Consider the following 22,517-nt stretch of genomic DNA (forward strand, 5'->3'; position numbering starts at 1 on the left):
ACAGTACCTCTATACCTCCTACCTGTTAGACAGACTGACTACAGTACCTCTATACCTCCTACCTGTTAGACAGACCGACTACAGTACACTACCTCTATACCTCCTACCTGTTAGACAGACTGACTACAGTACCTCTATACCTCCTACCTGTTAGACAGACTGACTACAGTACACTACCTCTATACCTCCTACCTGTTAGACAGACTGACTACACTCCCTCTATACCTCCTACCTGTTAGACAGACTGACTACAGTACCTCTATACCTCCTACCTGTTAGACAGACTTACTACAGTACCTCTAATCCTCCTACCTGTTAGACAGACCGACTACAGTACACTACCTCTATACCTCCTACCTGTTAGACAGACTGACTACAGTACCTCTATACCTCCTACCTGTTAGACAGACTGACTACAGTACACTACCTCTATACCTCCTACCTGTTAGACAGACTGACTACACTCCCTCTATACCTCCTACCTGTTAGACAGACTGACTACAGTACCTCTATACCTCCTACCTGTTAGACAGACTGACTACAGTACCTCTATACCTCCTACCTGTTAGACAGACTGACTACAGTACCTCTATACCTCCTACCTGTTAGACAGACTGACTACAGTACCTCTATACCTCCTACCTGTTAGACAGACTGACTACAGTACCTCTATACCTCCTACCTGTTAGACAGACTGACTACACTACCTCTATACCTCCTACCTGTTAGACAGACTGACTACAGTACACTACCTCTATACCTCCTACCTGTTAGACAGACTGACTACAGTACCTCTATACCTCCTACCTGTTAGACAGACTGACTACACTACCTCTATACCTCCTACCTGTTAGACAGACTGACTACAGTACCTCTATACCTCCTACCTGTTAGACAGACTGACTACAGTACCTCTATACCTCCTACCTGTTAGACAGACTGACTACACTCCCTCTATACCTCCTACCTGTTAGACAGACTGACTACACTCCCTCTATACCTCCTACCTGTTAGACAGACTGACTTCAGTACCTCTATACCTCCTACCTGTTAGACAGACTGACTACAGTACCTCTATACCTCCTACCTGTTAGACAGACTGACTACAGTACCTCTATACCTCCTACCTGTTAGACAGACTGACTACAGTACCTCTATACCTCCTACCTGTTAGACAGACTGACTACAGTACCTCTATACCTCCTACCTGTTAGACAGACTGACTACAGTACCTCTATACCTCCTACCTGTTAGACAGACTGACTACAGTACCTCTATACCTCCTACCTGTTAGACAGACTGACTACAGTACCTCTATACCTCCTACCTGTTAGACAGACTGACTACAGTACCTCTATACCTCCTACCTGTTAGACAGACTGACTACAGTACCTCTATACCTCCTACCTGTTAGACAGACTGACTACAGTACCTCTATACCTCCTACCTGTTAGACAGACTGACTACAGTACCTCTATACCTCCTACCTGTTAGACAGACTGACTACAGTACCTCTATACCTCCTACCTGTTAGACAGACTGACTACAGTACCTCTATACCTCCTACCTGTTAGACAGACTGACTACACTACCTCTATACCTCCTACCTGTTAGACAGACTGACTACAGTACCTCTATACCTCCTACCTGTTAGACAGACTGACTACAGTACCTCTATACCTCCTACCTGTTAGACAGACTGACTACAGTACCTCTATACCTCCTACCTGTTAGACAGACTGACTCCCTCTATACCTCCTACCTGTTAGACAGACTGACTACAGTACCTCTATAACTCCTACCTGTTAGACAGACTGACTCCCTCTATAACCCCTCTGCTCTCGTCTCTGTAAAACACGGAACTGGATTAGATTAGCTGTTTAGATGGGATGGACTAAAGACGAGGAATGGACTTCGATTTACACAACGTCACGATCACAGTTGGAAGGATGGATATTCTGTGGTCGACATTGACATACCTGTCAGCAACACAGAGATATTTAAATTGCCTCCCCCCCTTCCTTCCTTCTCCTCTCTCTCCCAGGAGAAGATCAGCAAAACAGAGATGTTTAACTCCCCCCCCCTTCCTTCTCCTCTCTCTCCCAGGAGAAGATCAGCAAAACAGAGATGTTTAACTCCCCCCCCTTCCTTCCTTTTCCTCTCTCTCCCAGGAGAAGATCAACAAAACAGAGATGTTTAACTCCCCCCCCTTCCTTCCTTCTCCTCTCTCTCCCAGGAGAAGATCAGCAAAACAGAGATGTTTAACTCCCCCCCCTTCCTTCCTTCTCCTCTCTCTCCCAGGAGAAGATCAGCAAAACAGAGATGTTTAACTTCCCCCCCTTCCTTCCTTCTCCTCTCTCTCCCAGGAGAAGAAGTCAGTACCTAAGTCTGTTTCCCTCAACATGGGTCTCTCCACGGCCATGTCTCTGGGCCTGAGGACTATCTCCCATAGCGACTCCTATACCTGGGCCCAGAACAACAGCAGCAGTAGTAGTGGAGGAGGAGGAGGAGGAGGAGGAGGAGGTAGCCCCCCTGCTAAACCGTTCCTACCTCGGCAGAACTACGGAGGCAGTCTCAGTGCTCTCAACACAGAGAACAGCGCCGTGACCAATAAGATACAGTGTATGACTCAGGTAAGGGTGTGGGTTATATCGTATCCTATTCTGGTCTAGGATCAGTTTTTAGCTTTTTAGTTCATAATGAATAAGATACCTGTACTCTCGCACACTGACTCTGTACCAGTACCCCCTGTATATAGCCTCCACACTGACTCGGTACAGGTGCCCCCTGTATATAGCCTCCACATTGACTCGGTACCGGTGCCCCCTGTATATAGCCTCCACATTGACTCGGTACTGGTACCCCCTGTATATAGCCTCCACATTGACTCGGTACCGGTGCCCCCTGTATATAGCCTCCACACTGACTCGGTACTGGTGCCCCCTGTATATAGCCTCCACACTGACTCGGTACTGGTGCCCCCTGTATATAGCCTCCACACTGACTCGGTACTGGTGCCCCCTGTATATAGCCTCCACACTGACTCGGTACTGGTGCCCCCTGTATATAGCCTCCACACTGACTCGGTACTGGTGCCCCCTGTATATAGCCTCCACATTGACTCTGTACCGGTACCCCCTGTATATAGCCTCCACACTGACTCGGTACTGGTACCCCCTGTATATAGCCTCCACACTGACTCGGTACCGGTACCCCCTGTATATAGCCTCCACACTGACTCGGTACTGGTACCCCCTGTATATAGCCTCCACACTGACTCGGTACTGGTGCCCCCTGTATATAGCCTCCACACTGACTCGGTACTGGTGCCCCCTCTATATAGCCTCCACACTGACTCGGTACTGGTACCCCCTGTATATAGCCTCCACACTGACTCGGTACTGGTGCCCCCTGTATATAGCCTCCACACTGACTCGGTACTGGTACCCCCTGTATATAGCCTCCACACTGACTCGGTACCGGTACCCCCTGTATATAGCCTCCACATTGACTCGGTACTGGTGCCCCCTGTATATAGCCTCCACACTGACTCGATACTGGTGCCCCCTGTATATAGCCTCCACACTGACTCGGTACTGGTACCCCCTGTATATAGCCTCCACACTGACTCGGTACTGGTGCCCCCTGTATATAGCCTCCACACTGACTCGGTACCGGTACCCCCTGTATATAGCCTCCACACTGACTCGGTACCGGTGCCCCCTGTATATAGCCTCCACACTGACTCGGTACTGGTACCCCCTGTATATAGCCTCCACACTGACTCGGTACTGGTACCCCCTGTATATAGCCTCCACACTGACTCGGTACCGGTACCCCCTGTATATAGCCTCCACACTGACTCAGTACTGGTACCCCCTGTATATAGCCTCCACACTGACTCGGTACTGGTGCCCCCTGTATATAGCCTCCACACTGACTCGGTACTGGTACCCCCTGTATATAGCCTCCACACTGACTCGGTACCGGTACCCCCTGTATATAGCCTCCACACTGACTCGGTACTGGTGCCCCCTGTATATAGCCTCCACATTGACTCGGTACTGGTGCCCCCTGTATATAGCCTCCACATTGACTCGGTACTGGTACCCCCTGTATATAGCCTCCACACTGACTCGGTATTGGTGCCCCCTGTATATAGCCTCCACACTGACTCTGTACTGGTGCCCCCTGTATATAGCCTCGTTATTGTTATTTTTATTGTGTTACTTAATTTGACTTTTTTTTATTTTAGTCTACTTGGTAATTATTTTCTTAACTCTTCTTGAACTGCACTGTTGGTTAAGGGCTTTGTAAAGTAAGCATTTCACGGTAAAGTCTACACTTGTATTCAACACATGTGACAAATACAGTTGGATTTGATTCTATGGACAGATCGTAGATAAGCGATGATACTCTGAGATGCTTTGTGGATACGGGCAAAGGGGTACCTTTTCACCTCACTTTTTTTTGTCCAACCCCATCACCATAACACCAGGTGCGTACTCATGAAGTGTCTCAGTACGAGTGCTGATCTAGGATCAGCTCCCCCCCCTGTTCATGTCGTCTGATTCATCAGGATCTAAAAAGGGACAATTGATCCGAGATCAGCTGACATTACTGTTCAATACTGTGTTGTCCCAGCAGGTCCAATCAGCTGACATTACTGTTCAATACTGTGTTGTCCCAGCAGGTCCAATCAGCTGACATTACTGTTCTCCTCTCCTGTTGTCCCAGCAGGTCTAATCAGCTGACATTAGTGTCCTTCTTTTCCCAGTTATGTACTCCTCCACGAATCTCCCGGACCTTATCGATGGGAAGAAACCTGTCGTATATCGCCAACGAGGTGAGTTTGCACGTCTTACATACTTCACAACGAGGTGAGTTCCCGTGTTTTACATACTTCACAACGAGGTGAGTTCCCGTGTCTTACATACTTCACAACGAGGTGAGTTCCCATGTCTTACATACTTCACAACGAGGTGAGTTCCCGTGTCTTACATACTTTACAACGAGGTGAGTTTCCACGTCTTACATACTTTACAACAAGGTGAGTTCCCATGTCTTACATACTTTACAATGAGGTGAGTTCCCATGACTTAAATACTTTACAACGAGGTGAGTTCCCATGTCTTACATACTTCACAACGAGGTGAGTTCCCGTGTCTTACATACTTTACAACGAGGTGAGTTCCCATGTCTTACATACTTTACAATGAGGTGAGTTCCCGTGTCTTACATACTTTACAACGAGGTGAGTTCCCGTGTCTTACATACTTTACAACAAGGTGAGTTCCCATGTCTTACATACTTCACAACGAGGTGAGTTCCCGTGTTTTACATACTTTACAACGAGGTGAGTTCCCATGTCTTACAGTAAATTAGGAAACCTGTCTGTGTGTGTGTAGTTGACCATGTATGTCTGTCTGTCTGTCTGTCTCTCTCTCTCTACCTCTCAGAAGCGTCACATAGAGTTGATAGAGCTGGAGAACGATGGGAAGGGGCTGGGTTTCGGCATTGTAGGGGGTCGATCCTCTGGAGTCCTGGTCAAAACCATCCTACCAAGTGGACCTGCTGGACTGGTATGTCAATCAATCAATCAATACGATATCAACTTCGTTTGATCACCTAGGTGATATGTGACAAAGTCACACTGCTGGATAATATTGACATGAAACACACCGTAGCATCAAACAGGTTTTGACTTTGCCAGTGTCATCTTCAACCCCGCTGTATACGACAACCATCCACTTGTGATTTGTCTTTAAATTACTGAGTTAGCCTTTAAAAATATGTGACTTGCGAGGTCACCATGTCAAAGTAGAACACAAAAATCTGTAAAAGTGATTAAAAAGTTATGTAACATACCTCCCCTCCCAGGACAAGCGTCTGCGCAGCGGGGACCACATCCTGCGTATCGGGGACACAGACCTGGCCGGCATGGGCAACGAGGAAGTGGCTCACGTTCTCCGCAACGCAGGGTCAAGGGTCAAACTGCTCATTGCTAGGGACGTCGCCGTCTCCACGGGAACCACCGACCTCTCCCTCTCCTCGCCCCCACTCCCTCTCCTCGCCCAGCAACAACAGAGGGTGGCCAGGATGGGCAACCAGGTATGTGTGGAGGGGAGAGGTGGGGGATGTTGTTGGTCCATGACAAGTCCTCGGTGATGTGGACGCAGAGGAACTTAGAACTCGTGACTCTCTCTACTGCAGTCCCGTTGATTTGGATCGGGGCGTGTTCCCTCTGCTTCCTAAAGTCAACAATCAACTCCTTTGTTTTGCTTTGACGTTGAGGGAGAGGTTGTTGTCATGGCACCACAATGCCAACTCACTTACCTCCTCCATGTAGGCTGAATCGTCGTTGTTGACTACAACCGTGGTGTCGTCAACAAACTTGATGATGGAGTTGGTGTCGTGCAGAACCACACGGTCGTATGTGAACAGGGAGAACAGCAGAGGGCCGAGGACACATCCCTGGGGTGGGGCCTGAGGGAGAACAGCAGAGGGCCGAGGACACACCCCTGGGGAAGGGCCTGAGGGAGAACAGCAGAGGGCCGAGGACACACCCCTGGGGTGGGGCCTGAGGGAGAACAGCAGAGGGCCGAGGACACACCCCTGGGGTGGGGCCTGAGGGAGAACAGCAGAGGGCCGAGGACACACCCCTGGGGGGCCCCCTGTGTTAAGAGTCAGTGTGGAGGAGGTGTTGTTGCCAATCCTCACAGCCTGTGGTCTGCCCGTCAGGAAGTCGTTAAGAGAGACAGAAAGTGAGAGAGAGAGTTTATGAGAGATCAGAAGGCGTACTGTCAGTGGTTTAATCACGTGTATTTATCTGTCTGTGGCATTCAGTTGAGGGTAATTCACACTTTGCAGAGCTGCTCGTTGTTAAGATAGACAACCCGGCTGGCAACCTATTTAAACAACCTGGCTGGCAGTCTATCTAGACAACCCGGCTGGCAGCCTATTTAGACAACCCGGCTGGCAGTCTATTCAGACAACCCGGCTGGCAGTCTATTTAGACAACCCGGCTGGCAGCCTATGTAGTTGTCTGAGCTGCTGTTTATACCTCACTGCAGCTGGATCCGGCTCTGGCGTTTACTTCCTATTTAATTGGCACGGAGCCAGAGGTCAAGGTGCAAAAGGATTGTTGAATTAGATTTACAGATGAGGAAGTGATAAAGAATATAGGATGCAGAGATGTATTGACTAAATATAGAACTACAGGCCATGAACAAAATATGAAAATAGTTTAATACTATTACTTGCCCAATAGAATTACATAACCTTGACTGGAGAACAGAGGCAATGCCCATAAACCCAAGCATCTGTAGTAACAGCATGTTACCTGTAACTTGACTAGACAGAGCAGCCATAGCCTGGCTGGCACGAAACAATAAGAGATGAGAAGGCCCCAGGGATCCTGACCTGTAACTAGACTAGACAGAGCAGCTCTCCATAATGAAGAGATTAGAACGCCCCAGGGATCCTGTCCTGTAACTAGACTAGACAGAGCAGCTCTCCATAATGAAGAGATTAGAACGCCCCAGGGATCCTGTCCTGTAACTAGACTAGACAGAGCAGCTCTCCATAATGAAGAGATTAGAACGCCCCAGGGATCCTGACCTGTAACTAGACTAGACAGAGCAGCTCTCCATAATGAAGAGATTAGAACGCCCCAGGGATCCTGTCCTGTAACTAGACTAGACAGAGCAGCTCTCCATAATGAAGAGATTAGAACTCCCCAGGGAACCTGTCCTGTAACTAGACTAGACAGAGCAGCTCTCCATAATGAAGAGATTAGAACGCCCCAGGGATCCTGTCCTGTAACTAGACTAGACAGAGCAGTTCTCCATAATGAAGAGATTAGAACGCCCCAGGGATACTGTCCTGTAACTAGACTAGACCGAGCAGCTCTCCATAATGAAGAGATTAGAAGACCCCAGGGATCCTGTCCTGTAACTAGACTAGACAGAGCAGCTCTCCATAATGAAGAGATTAGAACGCCCCAGGGATCCTGTCCTGTAACTAGACTAGACAGAGCAGCTCTCCATAATGAAGAGATTAGAACGCCCCAGGGATCCTGTCCTGTAACTAGACTAGACAGAGCAGCTCTCCATAATGAAGAGATTAGAACGCCCCAGGGATCCTGTCCTGTAACTAGACTAGACAGAGCAGCTCTCCATAATGAAGAGATTAGAACGCCCCAGGGATCCTGTCCTGTAACTAGACTAGACAGAGCAGCTCTCCATAATGAAGAGATTAGAACGCCCCAGGGATCCTGTCCTGTAACTAGACTAGACAGAGCAGCTCTCCATAATGAAGAGATTAGAACGCCCCAGGGATCCTGTCCTGTAACTAGACTAGACAGAGCAGCTCTCCATAATGAAGAGATTAGAACTCCCCAGGGATCCTGTCCTGTAACTAGACTAGACAGAGCAGCTCTCCATAATGAAGAGATTAGAACGCCCCAGGGATCCTGTCCTGTAACTAGACTAGACAGAGCAGCTCTCCATAATGAAGAGATTAGAACGCCCCAGGGATCCTGTCCTGTAACTAGACTAGACAGAGCAGCTCTCCATAATGAAGAGATTAGAACGCCCCAGGGATCCTGTCCTGTAACTAGACTAGACAGAGCAGCTCTCCATAATGAAGAGATTAGAACGCCCCAGGTATCCTGTCCTGTAACTAGACTAGACAGAGCAGTTCTCCATAATGAAGAGATTAGAACGCCCCAGGGATCCTGTCCTGTAACTAGACTAGACAGAGCAGCTCTCCATAATGAAGAGATTAGAACGCCCCAGGGATTCTGTCCTGTAACTAGACTAGACAGATCAGCTCTCCATAATGAAGAGATTAGAACGCCCCAGGGATCCTGTCCTGTAACTACACTAGACAGAGCAGCTCTCCATAATGAAGAGATTTGAACGCCCCAGGGATCCTGTCCTGTAACTAGACTAGACAGAGCAGCTCTCCATAATGAAGAGATTAGAACGCCCCAGGGATCCTGTCCTGTAACTAGACTAGACCGAGCAGCTCTCCATAATGAAGAGATTAGAACGCCCCAGGGATTCTGTCCTGTAACTAGACTAGACAGAGCAGCTCTCCATAATGAAGAGATTAGAACGCCCCAGGGATCCTGTCCTGTAACTAGACTAGACCGAGCAGCTCTCCATAATGAAGAGATTAGAACGCCCCGGGGATCCTGTCCTGTAACTAGACTAGACAGAGCAGCTCTCCATAATGAAGAGATTAGAACGCCCCAGGGATACTGTCCTGTAACTAGACTAGACAGAGCAGCTCTCCATAATGAAGAGATTAGAACGCCCCAGGGATCCAGTCCTGTAACTAGACTAGACCGAGCAGCTCTCCATAATGAAGAGATTAGAACGCCCCAGGGATCCTGACCTGTAACTAGACTAGACAGAGCAGCTCTCCATAATGAAGAGATTAGAACGCCCCAGGGATCCTGTTCTGTAACTAGACTAGACAGAGCAGCTCTCCATAATGAAGAGATTAGAACGCCCCCAGGGATCCTGTCCTGTAACTAGACTAGACAGAGCAGCTCTCCATAATGAAGAGATTAGAACGCCCCAGGGATCCTGTCCTGTAACTAGACTAGACAGAGCAGCTCTCCATAATGAAGAGATTAGAACGCCCCAGGGATTCTGTCCTGTAACTAGACTAGACAGAGCAGTTCTCCATAATGAAGAGATTAGAACGCCCCAGGGATTCTGTCCTGTAACTAGACTAGACAGAGCAGCTCTCCATAATGAAGAGATTAGAACGCCCCAGGGATCCAAACCTGTAACTAGACTAGACAGAGCAGCTCTCCATAATGAAGAGATTAGAACGACCCCAGGGATCCTGTCCTGTAACTAGACTAGACAGAGCAGCTCTCCATAATGAAGAGATTAGAACGCCCCGGGGATCCTGTCCTGTAACTAGACTAGACAGAGCTGCTCTCCATAATGAAGAGATTATAACGCCCCAGGGATTCTGTCCTGTAACTAGACTAGACAGAGCAGCTCTCCATAATGAAGAGATTAGAACGCCCCAGGGATCCTGTCCTGTAACTAGACTAGACAGAGCAGCTCTCCATAATGAAGAGATTAGAACGCCCCAGGGATCCTGTCCTGTAACTAGACTAGACAGAGCAGCTCTCCATAATGAAGAGATTAGAACTCCCCAGGGATCCTGTCCTGTAACTAGACTAGACAGAGCAGTTACATTTACATTTTACATTTAAGTCATTTAGCAGACGCTCTTATCCAGAGCGACTTACAAGTTCTCCATAATGAAGAGCTTAGAACGCCCCAGGGATCCTGTCCTGTAACTAGACTAGACAGAGCAGCTCTCCATAATGAAGAGATTAGAACGCCCCAGGGATCCTCTCCTGTAACTACACTAGACAGAGCAGCTCTCCATAATGAAGAGATTAGAACGCCCCAGGGATCCTGTCCTGTAACTAGACTAGACAGAGCAGCTCTCCATAATGAAGAGATTAGAACAGCCCCAGGGATCCTGTCCTGTAACTAGACTAGATAGAGCAGCTCTCCATAATGAAGAGATTAGAACGCCCCAGGGATCCTGTCCTGTAACTAGACTAGACAGAGCAGCTCTCCATAATGAAGAGATTAGAACGCCCCAGGGATCCTGTCCTGTAACTAGACTAGACAGAGCAGCTCTCCATAATGAAGAGATTAGAACGCCCCAGGGATCCTGTCCTGTAACAAGACTAGACAGAGCAACTCTCCATAATGAAGAGATTAGAACGCCCCAGGGATCCTGTCCTGTAACTAGACTAGACAGAGCAGCTCTCCATAATGAAGAGATTAGAACGCCCCAGGGATCCTGTCCTGTAACTAGACTAGACAGAGCAGTTCTCCATAATGAAGAGATTAGAACGCCCCAGGGATCCTGTCCTGTAACTAGACTAGACAGAGCAGCTCTCCATAATGAAGAGATTAGAACGCCCCCAGGGATCCTGTCCTGTAACTAGACTAGACAGAGCAGCTCTCCATAATGAAGAGATTAGAACGCCCCAGGGATCCTGTCCTGTAACTAGACTAGACAGAGCAGCTCTCCATAATGAAGAGATTAGAACGCCCCAGGGATCCTGTCCTGTAACTAGACTAGACAGAGCAGCTCTCCATAATGAAGAGATTAGAACGCCCCAGGGATCCTGTCCTGTAACTAGACTAGACAGAGCAGCTCTCCATAATGAAGAGATTAGAACGTCCCAGGGATTCTGTCCTGTAACTAGACTAGACAGAGCAGCTCTCCATAATGAAGAGATTAGAACGCCCCAGGGATACTGTCCTGTAACTAGACTAGACAGAGCAGCTCTCCATAATGAAGAGATTAGAACGCCCCAGGGATCCTGTCCTGTAACTAGACTAGACAGAGCAGCTCTCCATAATGAAGAGATTAGAACGCCCCAGGGATCCTGTCCTGTAACTAGACTAGACAGAGCAGCTCTCCATAATGAAGAGATTAGAACGCCCCAGGGATCCTGTCCTGTAACTAGACTAGACAGAGCAGCTCTCCATAATGAAGAGATTAGAACGCCCCAGGGATCCAGACCTGTAACTAGACTAGACAGAGCAGCTCTCCATAATGAAGAGATTAGAACGCCCCAGGGATTCTGTCCTGTAACTAGACTAGACAGAGCAGCTCTCCATAATGAAGAGATTAGAACACCCCAGGGATCCTGTCCTGTAACTAGACTAGACAGAGCAGCTCTCCATAATGAAGAGATTAGAACGCCCCAGGGATCCTGTCCTGTAACTAGACTAGACAGAGCAGCTCTCCATAATGAAGAGATTAGAACGCCCCAGGGATCCTGTCCTGTAACTAGACTAGACAGAGCAGCTCTCCATAATGAAGAGATTAGAACTCCCCAGGGATTCTGTCCTGTAACTAGACTAGACAGAGCAGTTCTCCATAATGAAGAGCTTAGAACGCCCCAGGGATCCTGTCCTGTAACTAGACTAGACAGAGCAGCTCTCCATAATGAAGAGATTAGAACGCCCCAGGGATCCTGTCCTGTAACTAGACTAGACAGAGCAGCTCTCCATAATGAAGAGATTAGAACGCCCCAGGGATCCTGTCCTGTAACTAGACTAGACAGAGCAGCTCTCCATAATGAAGAGATTAGAACGCCCCAGGGATCCTGTCCTGTAACAAGACTAGACAGAGCAACTCTCCATAATGAAGAGATTAGAACGCCCCAGGGATCCTGTCCTGTAACTAGACTAGACAGAGCAGCTCTCCATAATGAAGAGATTAGAACGCCCCAGGGATCCTGTCCTGTAACTAGACTAGACAGAGCAGTTCTCCATAATGAAAAGATTAGAACGCCCCAGGGATCCTGTCCTGTAACTAGACTAGACAGAGCAGCTCTCCATAATGAAGAGATTAGAACGCCCCCAGGGATCCTGTCCTGTAACTAGACTAGACAGAGCAGCTCTCCATAATGAAGAGATTAGAACACCCCAGGGATCCTGTCCTGTAACTAGACTAGACAGAGCAGCTCTCCATAATGAAGAGATTAGAACGCCCCAGGGATCCTGTCCTGTAACTAGACTAGACAGAGCAGCTCTCCATAATGAAGAGATTAGAACGCCCCAGGGATCCTGTCCTGTAACTAGACTAGACAGAGCAGCTCTCCATAATGAAGAGATTAGAACGTCCCAGGGATTCTGTCCTGTAACTAGACTAGACAGAGCAGCTCTCCATAATGAAGAGATTAGAACGCCCCAGGGATACTGTCCTGTAACTAGACTAGACAGAGCAGCTCTCCATAATGAAGAGATTAGAACGCCCCAGGGATCCTGTCCTGTAACTAGACTAGACAGAGCAGCTCTCCATAATGAAGAGATTAGAACGCCCCAGGGATCCTGTCCTGTAACTAGACTAGACAGAGCAGCTCTCCATAATGAAGAGATTAGAACGCCCCAGGGATCCAGACCTGTAACTAGACTAGACAGAGCAGCTCTCCATAATGAAGAGATTAGAACGCCCCAGGGATTCTGTCCTGTAACTAGACTAGACAGAGCAGCTCTCCATAATGAAGAGATTAGAACACCCCAGGGATCCTGTCCTGTAACTAGACTAGACAGAGCAGCTCTCCATAATGAAGAGATTAGAACGCCCCAGGGATCCTGTCCTGTAACTAGACTAGACAGAGCAGCTCTCCATAATGAAGAGGTTAGAACGCCCCAGGGATCCTGTCCTGTAACTAGACTAGACAGAGCAGCTCTCCATAATGAAGAGATTAGAACGCCCCAGGGATCCTGTCCTGTAACTAGACTAGACAGAGCAGTTCTCCATAATGAAGAGATTAGAACGCCCCAGGGATCCTGTCCTGTAACTAGACTAGACAGAGCAGCTCTCCATAATGAAGAGATTAGAACGCCCCCAGGGATCCTGTCCTGTAACTAGACTAGACAGAGCAGCTCTCCATAATGAAGAGATTAGAACACCCCAGGGATCCTGTCCTGTAACTAGACTAGACAGAGCAGCTCTCCATAATGAAGAGATTAGAACGCCCCAGGGATCCTGTCCTGTAACTAGACTAGACAGAGCAGCTCTCCATAATGAAGAGATTAGAACGCCCCAGGGATCCTGTCCTGTAACTAGACTAGACAGAGCAGCTCTCCATAATGAAGAGATTAGAACGTCCCAGGGATTCTGTCCTGTAACTAGACTAGACAGAGCAGCTCTCCATAATGAAGAGATTAGAACGCCCCAGGGATACTGTCCTGTAACTAGACTAGACAGAGCAGCTCTCCATAATGAAGAGATTAGAACGCCCCAGGGATCCTGTCCTGTAACTAGACTAGACAGAGCAGCTCTCCATAATGAAGAGATTAGAACGCCCCAGGGATCCTGTCCTGTAACTAGACTAGACAGAGCAGCTCTCCATAATGAAGAGATTAGAACGCCCCAGGGATCCAGACCTGTAACTAGACTAGACAGAGCAGCTCTCCATAATGAAGAGATTAGAACGCCCCAGGGATTCTGTCCTGTAACTAGACTAGACAGAGCAGCTCTCCATAATGAAGAGATTAGAACACCCCAGGGATCCTGTCCTGTAACTAGACTAGACAGAGCAGCTCTCCATAATGAAGAGATTAGAACGCCCCAGGGATCCTGTCCTGTAACTAGACTAGACAGAGCAGCTCTCCATAATGAAGAGGTTAGAACGCCCCAGGGATCCTGTCCTGTAACTAGACTAGACAGAGCAGCTCTCCATAATGAAGAGATTAGAACGCCCCAGGGATCCTGTCCTGTAACTAGACTAGACCGAGCAGCTCTCCATAATGAAGAGATTAGAACGCCCCAGGGATCCTGTCCTGTAACTAGACTAGACAGAGCAGTTCTCCATAATGAAGAGATTAGAACGCCCCAGGGATCCTGTCCTGTAACTAGACTAGACCGAGCAGCTCTCCATAATGAAGAGATTAGAACGCCCCAGGGATCCTGTCCTGTAACTAGACTAGACCGAGCAGCTCTCCATAATGAAGAGATTAGAACGCCCCAGGGATCCTGTCCTGTAACTAGACTAGACAGAGCAGCTCTCCATAATGAAGAGATTAGAACGCCCCAGGGAACCTGTCCTGTAACTAGACTAGACAGAGCAGCTCTCCATAATGAAGAGATTAGAACGCCCCAGGGATCCTGTCCTGTAACTAGACTAGACAGAGCAGCTCTCCATAATGAAGAGATTAGAACGCCCCAGGGATCCTGTCCTGTAACTAGACTAGACAGAGCAGCTCTCCATAATGAAGAGATTAGAACGCCCCAGGGATCCTGTCCTGTAACTAGACTAGACAGAGCAGCTCTCCATAATGAAGAGATTAGAACGCCCCAGGGATCCTGTCCTGTAACTAGACTAGACAGAGCAGCTCTCCATAATGAAGAGATTAGAACGCCCCAGGGATCCTGACCTGTAACTAGACTAGACAGAGCAGCTCTCCATAATGAAGAGATTAGAACGCCCCGGGGATCCTGTCCTGTAACTAGACTAGACAGAGCAGCTCTCCATAATGAAGAGATTAGAACGCCCCGGGGATCCTGTCCTGTAACTAGACTAGACAGAGCAGCTCTCCATAATGAAGAGATTAGAATGCCCCAGGGATCCAGACCTGTAACTAGACTAGACAGAGCAGCTCTCCATAATGAAGAGATTAGAACGCCCCAGGGATCCAGACCTGTAACTAGACTAGACAGAGCAGCTCTCCATAATGAAGAGATTAGAACGCCCCAGGGATACTGTCCTGTAACTACACTAGACAGAGCTGCTTTCCATAATGAAGAGATTAGAACGCCCCAGCGATCCTGTCCTGTAACTAGACTAGACAGAGCAGCTCTCCATAATGAAGAGATTAGAACGCCCCAGGGATCCTGTCCTGTAACTAGACTAGACAGAGCAGCTCTCCATAATGAAGAGATTAGAACACCCCAGGGATCCTGTCCTGTAACTAGACTAGACAGAGCAGCTCTCCATAATGAAGAGATTAGAACGCCCCAGGGATCCTGTCCTGTAACTAGACTAGACAGAGCAGCTCTCCATAATGAAGAGGTTAGAACGCCCCAGGGATCCTGTCCTGTAACTAGACTAGACAGAGCAGCTCTCCATAATGAAGAGATTAGAACGCCCCAGGGATCCTGTCCTGTAACTAGACTAGACCGAGCAGCTCTCCATAATGAAGAGATTAGAACGCCCCAGGGATCCTGTCCTGTAACTAGACTAGACAGAGCAGCTCTCCATAATGAAGAGATTAGAACGCCCCAGGGAACCTGTCCTGTAACTAGACTAGACAGAGCAGCTCTCCATAATGAAGAGATTAGAACGCCCCAGGGATCCTGTCCTGTAACTAGACTAGACAGAGCAGCTCTCCATAATGAAGAGATTAGAACGCCCCAGGGATCCTGTCCTGTAACTAGACTAGACAGAGCAGCTCTCCATAATGAAGAGATTAGAACGCCCCGGGGATCCTGTCCTGTAACTAGACTAGACAGAGCAGCTCTCCATAATGAAGAGATTAGAATGCCCCAGGGATCCAGACCTGTAACTAGACTAGACAGAGCAGCTCTCCATAATGAAGAGATTAGAACGCCCCAGGGATCCTGTCCTGTAACTAGACTAGACAGAGCAGCTCTCCATAATGAAGAGATTAGAACGCCCCAGGGATCCTTCCTGTAACTAGACTAGACAGAGCAGCTCTCCATAATGAAGAGATTATAACGCCCCAGGGATTCTGTCCTGTAACTAGACTAGACAGAGCAGCTCTCCATAATGAAGAGATTAGAACACCCCAGGGATCCTGTCCTGTAACTAGACTAGACAGAGCAGCTCTCCATAATGAAGAGATTAGAACGCCCCAGGGATCCTGTCCTGTAACTAGACTAGACAGAGCAGCTCTCCATAATGAAGAGATTAGAACGCCCCAGGGATCCTGTCCTGTAACTAGACTAGACAGAGCAGCTCTCCATAATGAAGAGATTAGAACGCCCCAGGGATCCTGTCCTGTAACTAGACTAGACAGAGCAGCTCTCCATAATGAAGAGATTAGAACGCCCCAGGGATCCTGTCCTGTAACTAGACTAGACAGAGCAGGTCTCCATAATGAAGAGATTAGAAAGCCCCAGGGATCCTGTCCTGTAACTAGACTAGACAGAGCAGGTCTCCATAATGAAGAGATTAGAACGCCCCAGGGATCCTGTCCTGTAACTACACTAGACAGAGCAGCTCTCCATAATGAAGAGATTAGAACGCCCCAGGGATCCTGTCCTGTAACTAGACTAGACAGAGCAGCTCTCCATAATGAAGAGATTAGAACGCCCCAGGGATCCTGTCCTGTAACTAGACTAGACAGAGCAGCTCTCCATAATGAAGAGATTAGAACGCCCCAGGGATCCTGTCCTGTAACTAGACTAGACAGAGCAGCTCTCCATAATGAAGAGATTAGAACGCCCCAGGGATCCTGTCCTGTAACTAGACTAGACAGAGCAGCTCTCCATAATGAAGAGATTAGAACGCCCCAGGGATCCTGTCCTGTAACTAGACTAGACAGAGCAGCTCTCCATAATGAAGAGATTAGAACGCCCCAGGGATCCTGTAACTAGACTAGACAGAGCAGCTCTCCATAATGAAGAGATTAGAACGCCCCAGGTATGCTGTCCTGTAACTAGACTAGACAGAGCAGCTCTCCATAATGAAGACATTAGAACGCCCCAGGGATCTTGTAACTAGACTAGACAGAGCAGCTCTCCATAATGAAGAGATTAGAACGCCCCAGGGATCCTGTAACTAGACTAGACAGAGCAGCTCTCCATAATGAAGAGATTAGAACGCCCCAGGGATCCTGTAACTAGACTAGACAGAGCAGCTCTCCATAATGAAGAGATTAGAACGCCCCAGGGATCCTGTAACTAGACTAGACAGAGCAGCTCTCCATAATGAAGAGATTAGAACACCCCAGGGATCCTGTCCTGTAACTAGACTAGACAGAGCAGCTCTCCATAATGAAGAGATTAGAACGCCCCAGGGGTCCTGTCCTGTAACTAGACTAGACAGAGCAGCTCTCCATAATGAAGAGATTAGAACGCCCCAGGGATCCTGTCCTGTAACTAGACTAGACAGAGCAGCTCTCCATAATGAAGAGATTAGAACGCCCCAGGGATCCTGTCCTGTAACTAGACTAGACAGAGCAGCTCTCCATAATGAAGAGATTAGAACGCCCCAGGGATCCTGTCCTGTAACTAGACTAGACAGAGCAGCTCTCCATAATGAAGAGATTAGAACGCCCCAGGGATCCTGTCCTGTAACTAGACTAGACAGAGCAGCTCTCCATAATGAAGAGATTAGAACGCCCCAGGGATCCTGTAACTAGACTAGACAGAGCAGCTCTCCATAATGAAGAGATTAGAACGCCCCAGGTATGCTGTCCTGTAACTAGACTAGACAGAGCAGCTCTCCATAATGAAGAGATTAGAACGCCCCAGGGATCCTGTAACTAGACTAGACAGAGCAGCTCTCCATAATGAAGAGATTAGAACGCCCCAGGGATCCTGTCCTGTAACTAGACTAGACAGAGCAGCTCTCCATAATGAAGAGATTAGAACTCCCCAGGGATCCTGTCCTGTAACTAGACTAGACAGAGCAGCTCTCCATAATGAAGAGATTAAAACGCCCCAGGGATCCTGTCCTGTAACTAGACTAGACAGAGCAGCTCTCCATAATGAAGAGATGAGAACGCCCCAGGGATCCTGTCCTGTAACTAGACTAGACAGAGCAGCTCTCCATAATGAAGAGATTAGAACGCCCCAGGGATCCTGTCCTGTAACTAGACTAGACAGAGCAGCTCTCCATAATGAAGAGATTAGAACGCCCCAGGGATCCTGTCCTGTAACTAGACTAGACAGAGCAGCTCTCCATAATGAAGAGATTAGAACGCCCCAGGGATTATGTCCTGTAACTAGACTAGACAGAGCAGCTCTCCATAATGAAGAGATTAGAACGCCCCCAGGGATCCTGTCCTGTAACTAGACTAGACAGAGCAGCTCTCCATAATGAAGAGATTAGAACGCCCCAGGGATACTGTCCTGTAACTACACTAGACAGAGCTGCTCTCCATAATGAAGAGATTAGAACGCCCCAGGGATCCTGTCCTGTAACTACACTAGACAGAGCAGCTCTCCATAATGAAGAGATTAGAACGCCCCAGGGATCCTGTCCTGTAACTAGACTAGACAGAGCAGCTCTCCATAATGAAGAGATTAGAACGCCCCAGGGATCCTGTCCTGTAACTAGACTAGACAGAGCAGCTCTCCATAATGAAGAGATTACACGCCCCAGGGATCCAAACTAAGGACACGTCATAGCCTGGCTGGCACGAACCAATAAGAGATGAGAAAGCCCAGGGATCCAAACTAAGGACATGACATAGCCTGGCTGGCATGAACCAATACGAGATGAGAAGGCCCAGGGATCCAAACTAAGGACACACCATAGCCTGGCTGGCACGAACCAATAAGAGATGAGAAGGCCTAGGGATCCAAACTAAGGACATGACATAGCCTGGCTGGCACGAACCAATAAGAGATGAGAAGGCCCAGGGATCCAAACTAAGGACATGACATAGCCTGGCTGGCACGAACCAATAAGAGATGAGAAGGCCCATGGATCCAAACTAAGGACACACCATAGCCTGGCTGGCACGAACCAATAAGAGATGAGAAGGCCTAGGGATCCAAACTAAGGACATGACATAGCCTGGCTGGCACGAACCAATAAGAGATGAGAAGGCCCAGGGATCCAAACTAAAGACACGCCATAGCCTGGCTGGCACGAACCAATAAGAAATGAGAAGGCCCAGGGATCCAAACTAAGGACATGACATAGCCTGGCTGGCACGAACCAATAAGCACCTAGAACACTCGAAAGTCAAAATTGCACAATTGATATTACAATGGCAGATACTTAACATGTTAATGAAACAATACAATTCTGATAAACAGATGCATATTTCAGATAAACAATGAAACCAAATTATCATGTAAATTATTTTGGGGGGGAAGGTGTCCCCTGTGGACATCGCCAAAGAGGCCTTGAGCAAATGGTCTTTCTAGAAATCTGACTGTTTAAATCCAGATTAGTTAGGTTAGTTCAATTAAATATGTAGGACTATTTTTAAACCATTTTTGTAAAATACATTTTCGCTCGTCCAGTATAAAAGTGCCATTTAGTCGAAGACTCTCTGGTCTCTCTGTCTGGGAAACCGTCCCATAATGTGTTCCATATCTCCATAGTAACACATTTCTCCCTGTGTGTTGTGTTCCATATCTCCACAGTAACACATTTCTCCCTGTGTTGTGTATTGTGTTCCATATCTCCATAGTAACACATTTCTCCCTGTGTTGTGTATTGTGTTCCATATCTCCATAGTAACACATTTCTCCCTGTGTTGTGTATTGTGTTCCATATCTCCATAGTAACACATTTCTCCCTGTGTTGTGTGTTGTGTTCCATATCTCCATAGTAACACATTTCTCCCTGTGTGTTGTGTTCCATATCTCCACAGTAACACATTTCTCCCTGTGTTGTGTATTGTGTTCCATATCTCCATAGTAACACATTTCTCCCTGTGTTGTGTATTGTGTTCCATATCTCCATAGTAACACATTTCTCCCTGTGTTGTGTATTGTGTTCCATATCTCCATAGTAACACATTTCTCCCTGTGTTGTGTGTTGTGTTCCATATCTCCATAGTAACACATTTCTCCCTGTGTGTTGTGTTCCATATCTCCACAGTAACACATTTCTCCCTGTGTTGTGTATTGTGTTCCATATCTCCACAGTAACACATTTCTCCCTGTGTTGTGTATTGTGTTCCATATCTCCATAGTAACGCATTTCTCCCTGTGTTGTGTGTTGTGTTCCATATCTCCATAGTAACACATTTCTCCCTGTGTTGTGTATTGTGTTCCATATCTCCATAGTAACACATTTCTCCCTGTGTTGTGTATTGTGTTCCATATCTCCATAGTAACACATTTCTCCCTGTGTTGTGTATTGTGTTCCATATCTCCATAGTAACACATTTCTCCCTGTGTTGTGTATTGTGTTCCATATCTCCATAGTAACACATTTCTCCCTGTGTTGTGTATTGTGTTCCATATCTCCATAGTAACACATTTCTCCCTGTGTTGTGTATTGCAGCTGTGTGATGTGGAGGAGGACTCTGAGTACAATGTCCAGTTCAGTAAGAACAACATGGGCCTGGGATTCACTGTCACCAGCTCCATAGGGGAGCAGAACTCTGGGGTGCAGGTGAAGAGCATCGTGAAGGGCAGCTCTGTGGACCAAGCCAGTCAGATACACATCGGAGACAAGATCTTAGCTGTGAGAACTCTCTCTCTCTCTCACTCCCTCTCACTCACTCTCTCTCTATCTCTCTCTCACTCTCTCTCTATCTCTCTCTCACTCTCTCTCTCTATCTTTCTCTCACTCTCTCTATCTATCTCTCTCTCACTCTCTCTCTCTCTCTCTCTCTTTCTCTCACTCTCTCTCTCCATCTCTCTCTGTCTCTCTCTCTCTCTTCAGGTGGATGGTGTAAGCCTGCAGGGCTGCAGTGAGCAGAGAGCCCTGGAGGTCCTGAGGAAGACAGGCCAGATAGTCAGACTGAGGCTGATGAGGAGGGCCTCTAGGATGGGTAAAACCATGAAGCGTCCCCCTCCTCCCCTGGAGCCCAACGTCGTCACCCGTACAGAGACAGGGAAACATGACAAGACAGACCAGACTGGTGTCATCAACAGAGGTCAAATATTAGTAAATCCCTTTTTACATCAACAGAGGTCAACTATTAGTAAAGCCCTCTTTACATCAACAGAGGTCATTAGTAAAGCCCTCTTTACATCAACAGAGGTCAACTATTAGTAAAGCCCTTTTTACATCAACAGAGGTCATTAGTAAAGCCCTTTTTACATCAACAGAGGTCAACTATTAGTAAAGCCCTCTTTACATCAACAGAGGTCAACTATTAGTAAAGCCCTCTTTAACATCAACAGAGGTCAACTATTAGTAAAGCCCTTTTTACATCAACAGAGGTCATTAGTAAAGCCCTTTTTACATCAACAGAGGTCAACTATTAGTAAAGCCCTCTTTATATCAACAGAGGTCAACTATTAGTAAAGCCCTTTTTACATCAACAGAGGTCAACTATTAGTAAAGCCCTCTTTACATCAACAGAGTTTAACATTTAGTAAAGCCCTCTACATCAACAGAGGTCAACTATTAGTAAAGCCCTCTTTACATCAACAGAGGTCAACTATTAGTAAAGCCCTCTTTTACATCAACAGAGGTCAACTATTAGTAAAGCCCTCTTTACATCAACAGAGGTCAACTATTAGTAAAGCCCTCTTTACATCAACAGAGGTCAACTATTAGTAAAGCCCTTTTTACATCAACAGAGGTCAACTATTATTAAAGCCCTCTTTACATCAACAGAGTGTATGTGCTTAAAGATTTTTACAACAGACCCATAACCCAGACATTCATTCAACGTCCCGCTGGGCACAGAGACGTCATTTCAACATCTATTCCACGTTGATGCAACGTTTCATTTCATTGAAAACAACATTGATTCAACCAGTGTGTGTCCAGTGGGATGCTTCTACTTTCCTGTCTTCATACACAAGTTACAAACATACACTGTTAACTCTCTGTGTGTGTGTGTGTGTGTGTGTGTGTGTGTGTGTGTGTGTGTGTTTGGGCCACAGGAAGACAAATGTCTCTGCGTGAGATGTCCAGAAGAGCCAGTATGGTGTACTCTGAACAACGACTAGACGGCAGAACCGGTACATATTTTGGACGTGTATCTGTACGTGTGTGTGTGTGTGTGTGTGTGTGTGTGTGTGTGTGTGTGTGTGCTCACTCCTATTCTTAGTCCTTTGCAGTCAAATGTTCAGCTAATTTCAGATGATTTCTTCACCTCCCTTTGGTTTATATGGAG

The 22,517-nt window shown here is 47.4% G+C and overlaps 1 protein-coding gene across 1 annotated transcript in view; it reads left to right on the forward strand.

The window, feature by feature from the left end:
* Window positions 1–22,517, forward strand: part of LOC139579790 (multiple PDZ domain protein) — a 126,085-nt gene that overhangs the window by 15,114 nt on the left and 88,454 nt on the right. Inside the window, exons 4-10 of the mRNA XM_071408610.1 lie at window positions 2,367–2,633; window positions 4,778–4,846; window positions 5,460–5,582; window positions 5,881–6,111; window positions 20,726–20,908; window positions 21,110–21,323; window positions 22,285–22,362. Of these exons, the coding sequence (XP_071264711.1) occupies window positions 2,367–2,633; window positions 4,778–4,846; window positions 5,460–5,582; window positions 5,881–6,111; window positions 20,726–20,908; window positions 21,110–21,323; window positions 22,285–22,362 (1,165 nt within the window). The remainder of the gene's footprint in view (window positions 1–2,366; window positions 2,634–4,777; window positions 4,847–5,459; window positions 5,583–5,880; window positions 6,112–20,725; window positions 20,909–21,109; window positions 21,324–22,284; window positions 22,363–22,517) is intronic.

This window comes from Salvelinus alpinus, chromosome 6 (assembly GCF_045679555.1).
Source record: "Salvelinus alpinus chromosome 6, SLU_Salpinus.1, whole genome shotgun sequence".
NCBI lineage: Eukaryota > Metazoa > Chordata > Actinopteri > Salmoniformes > Salmonidae > Salvelinus > Salvelinus alpinus.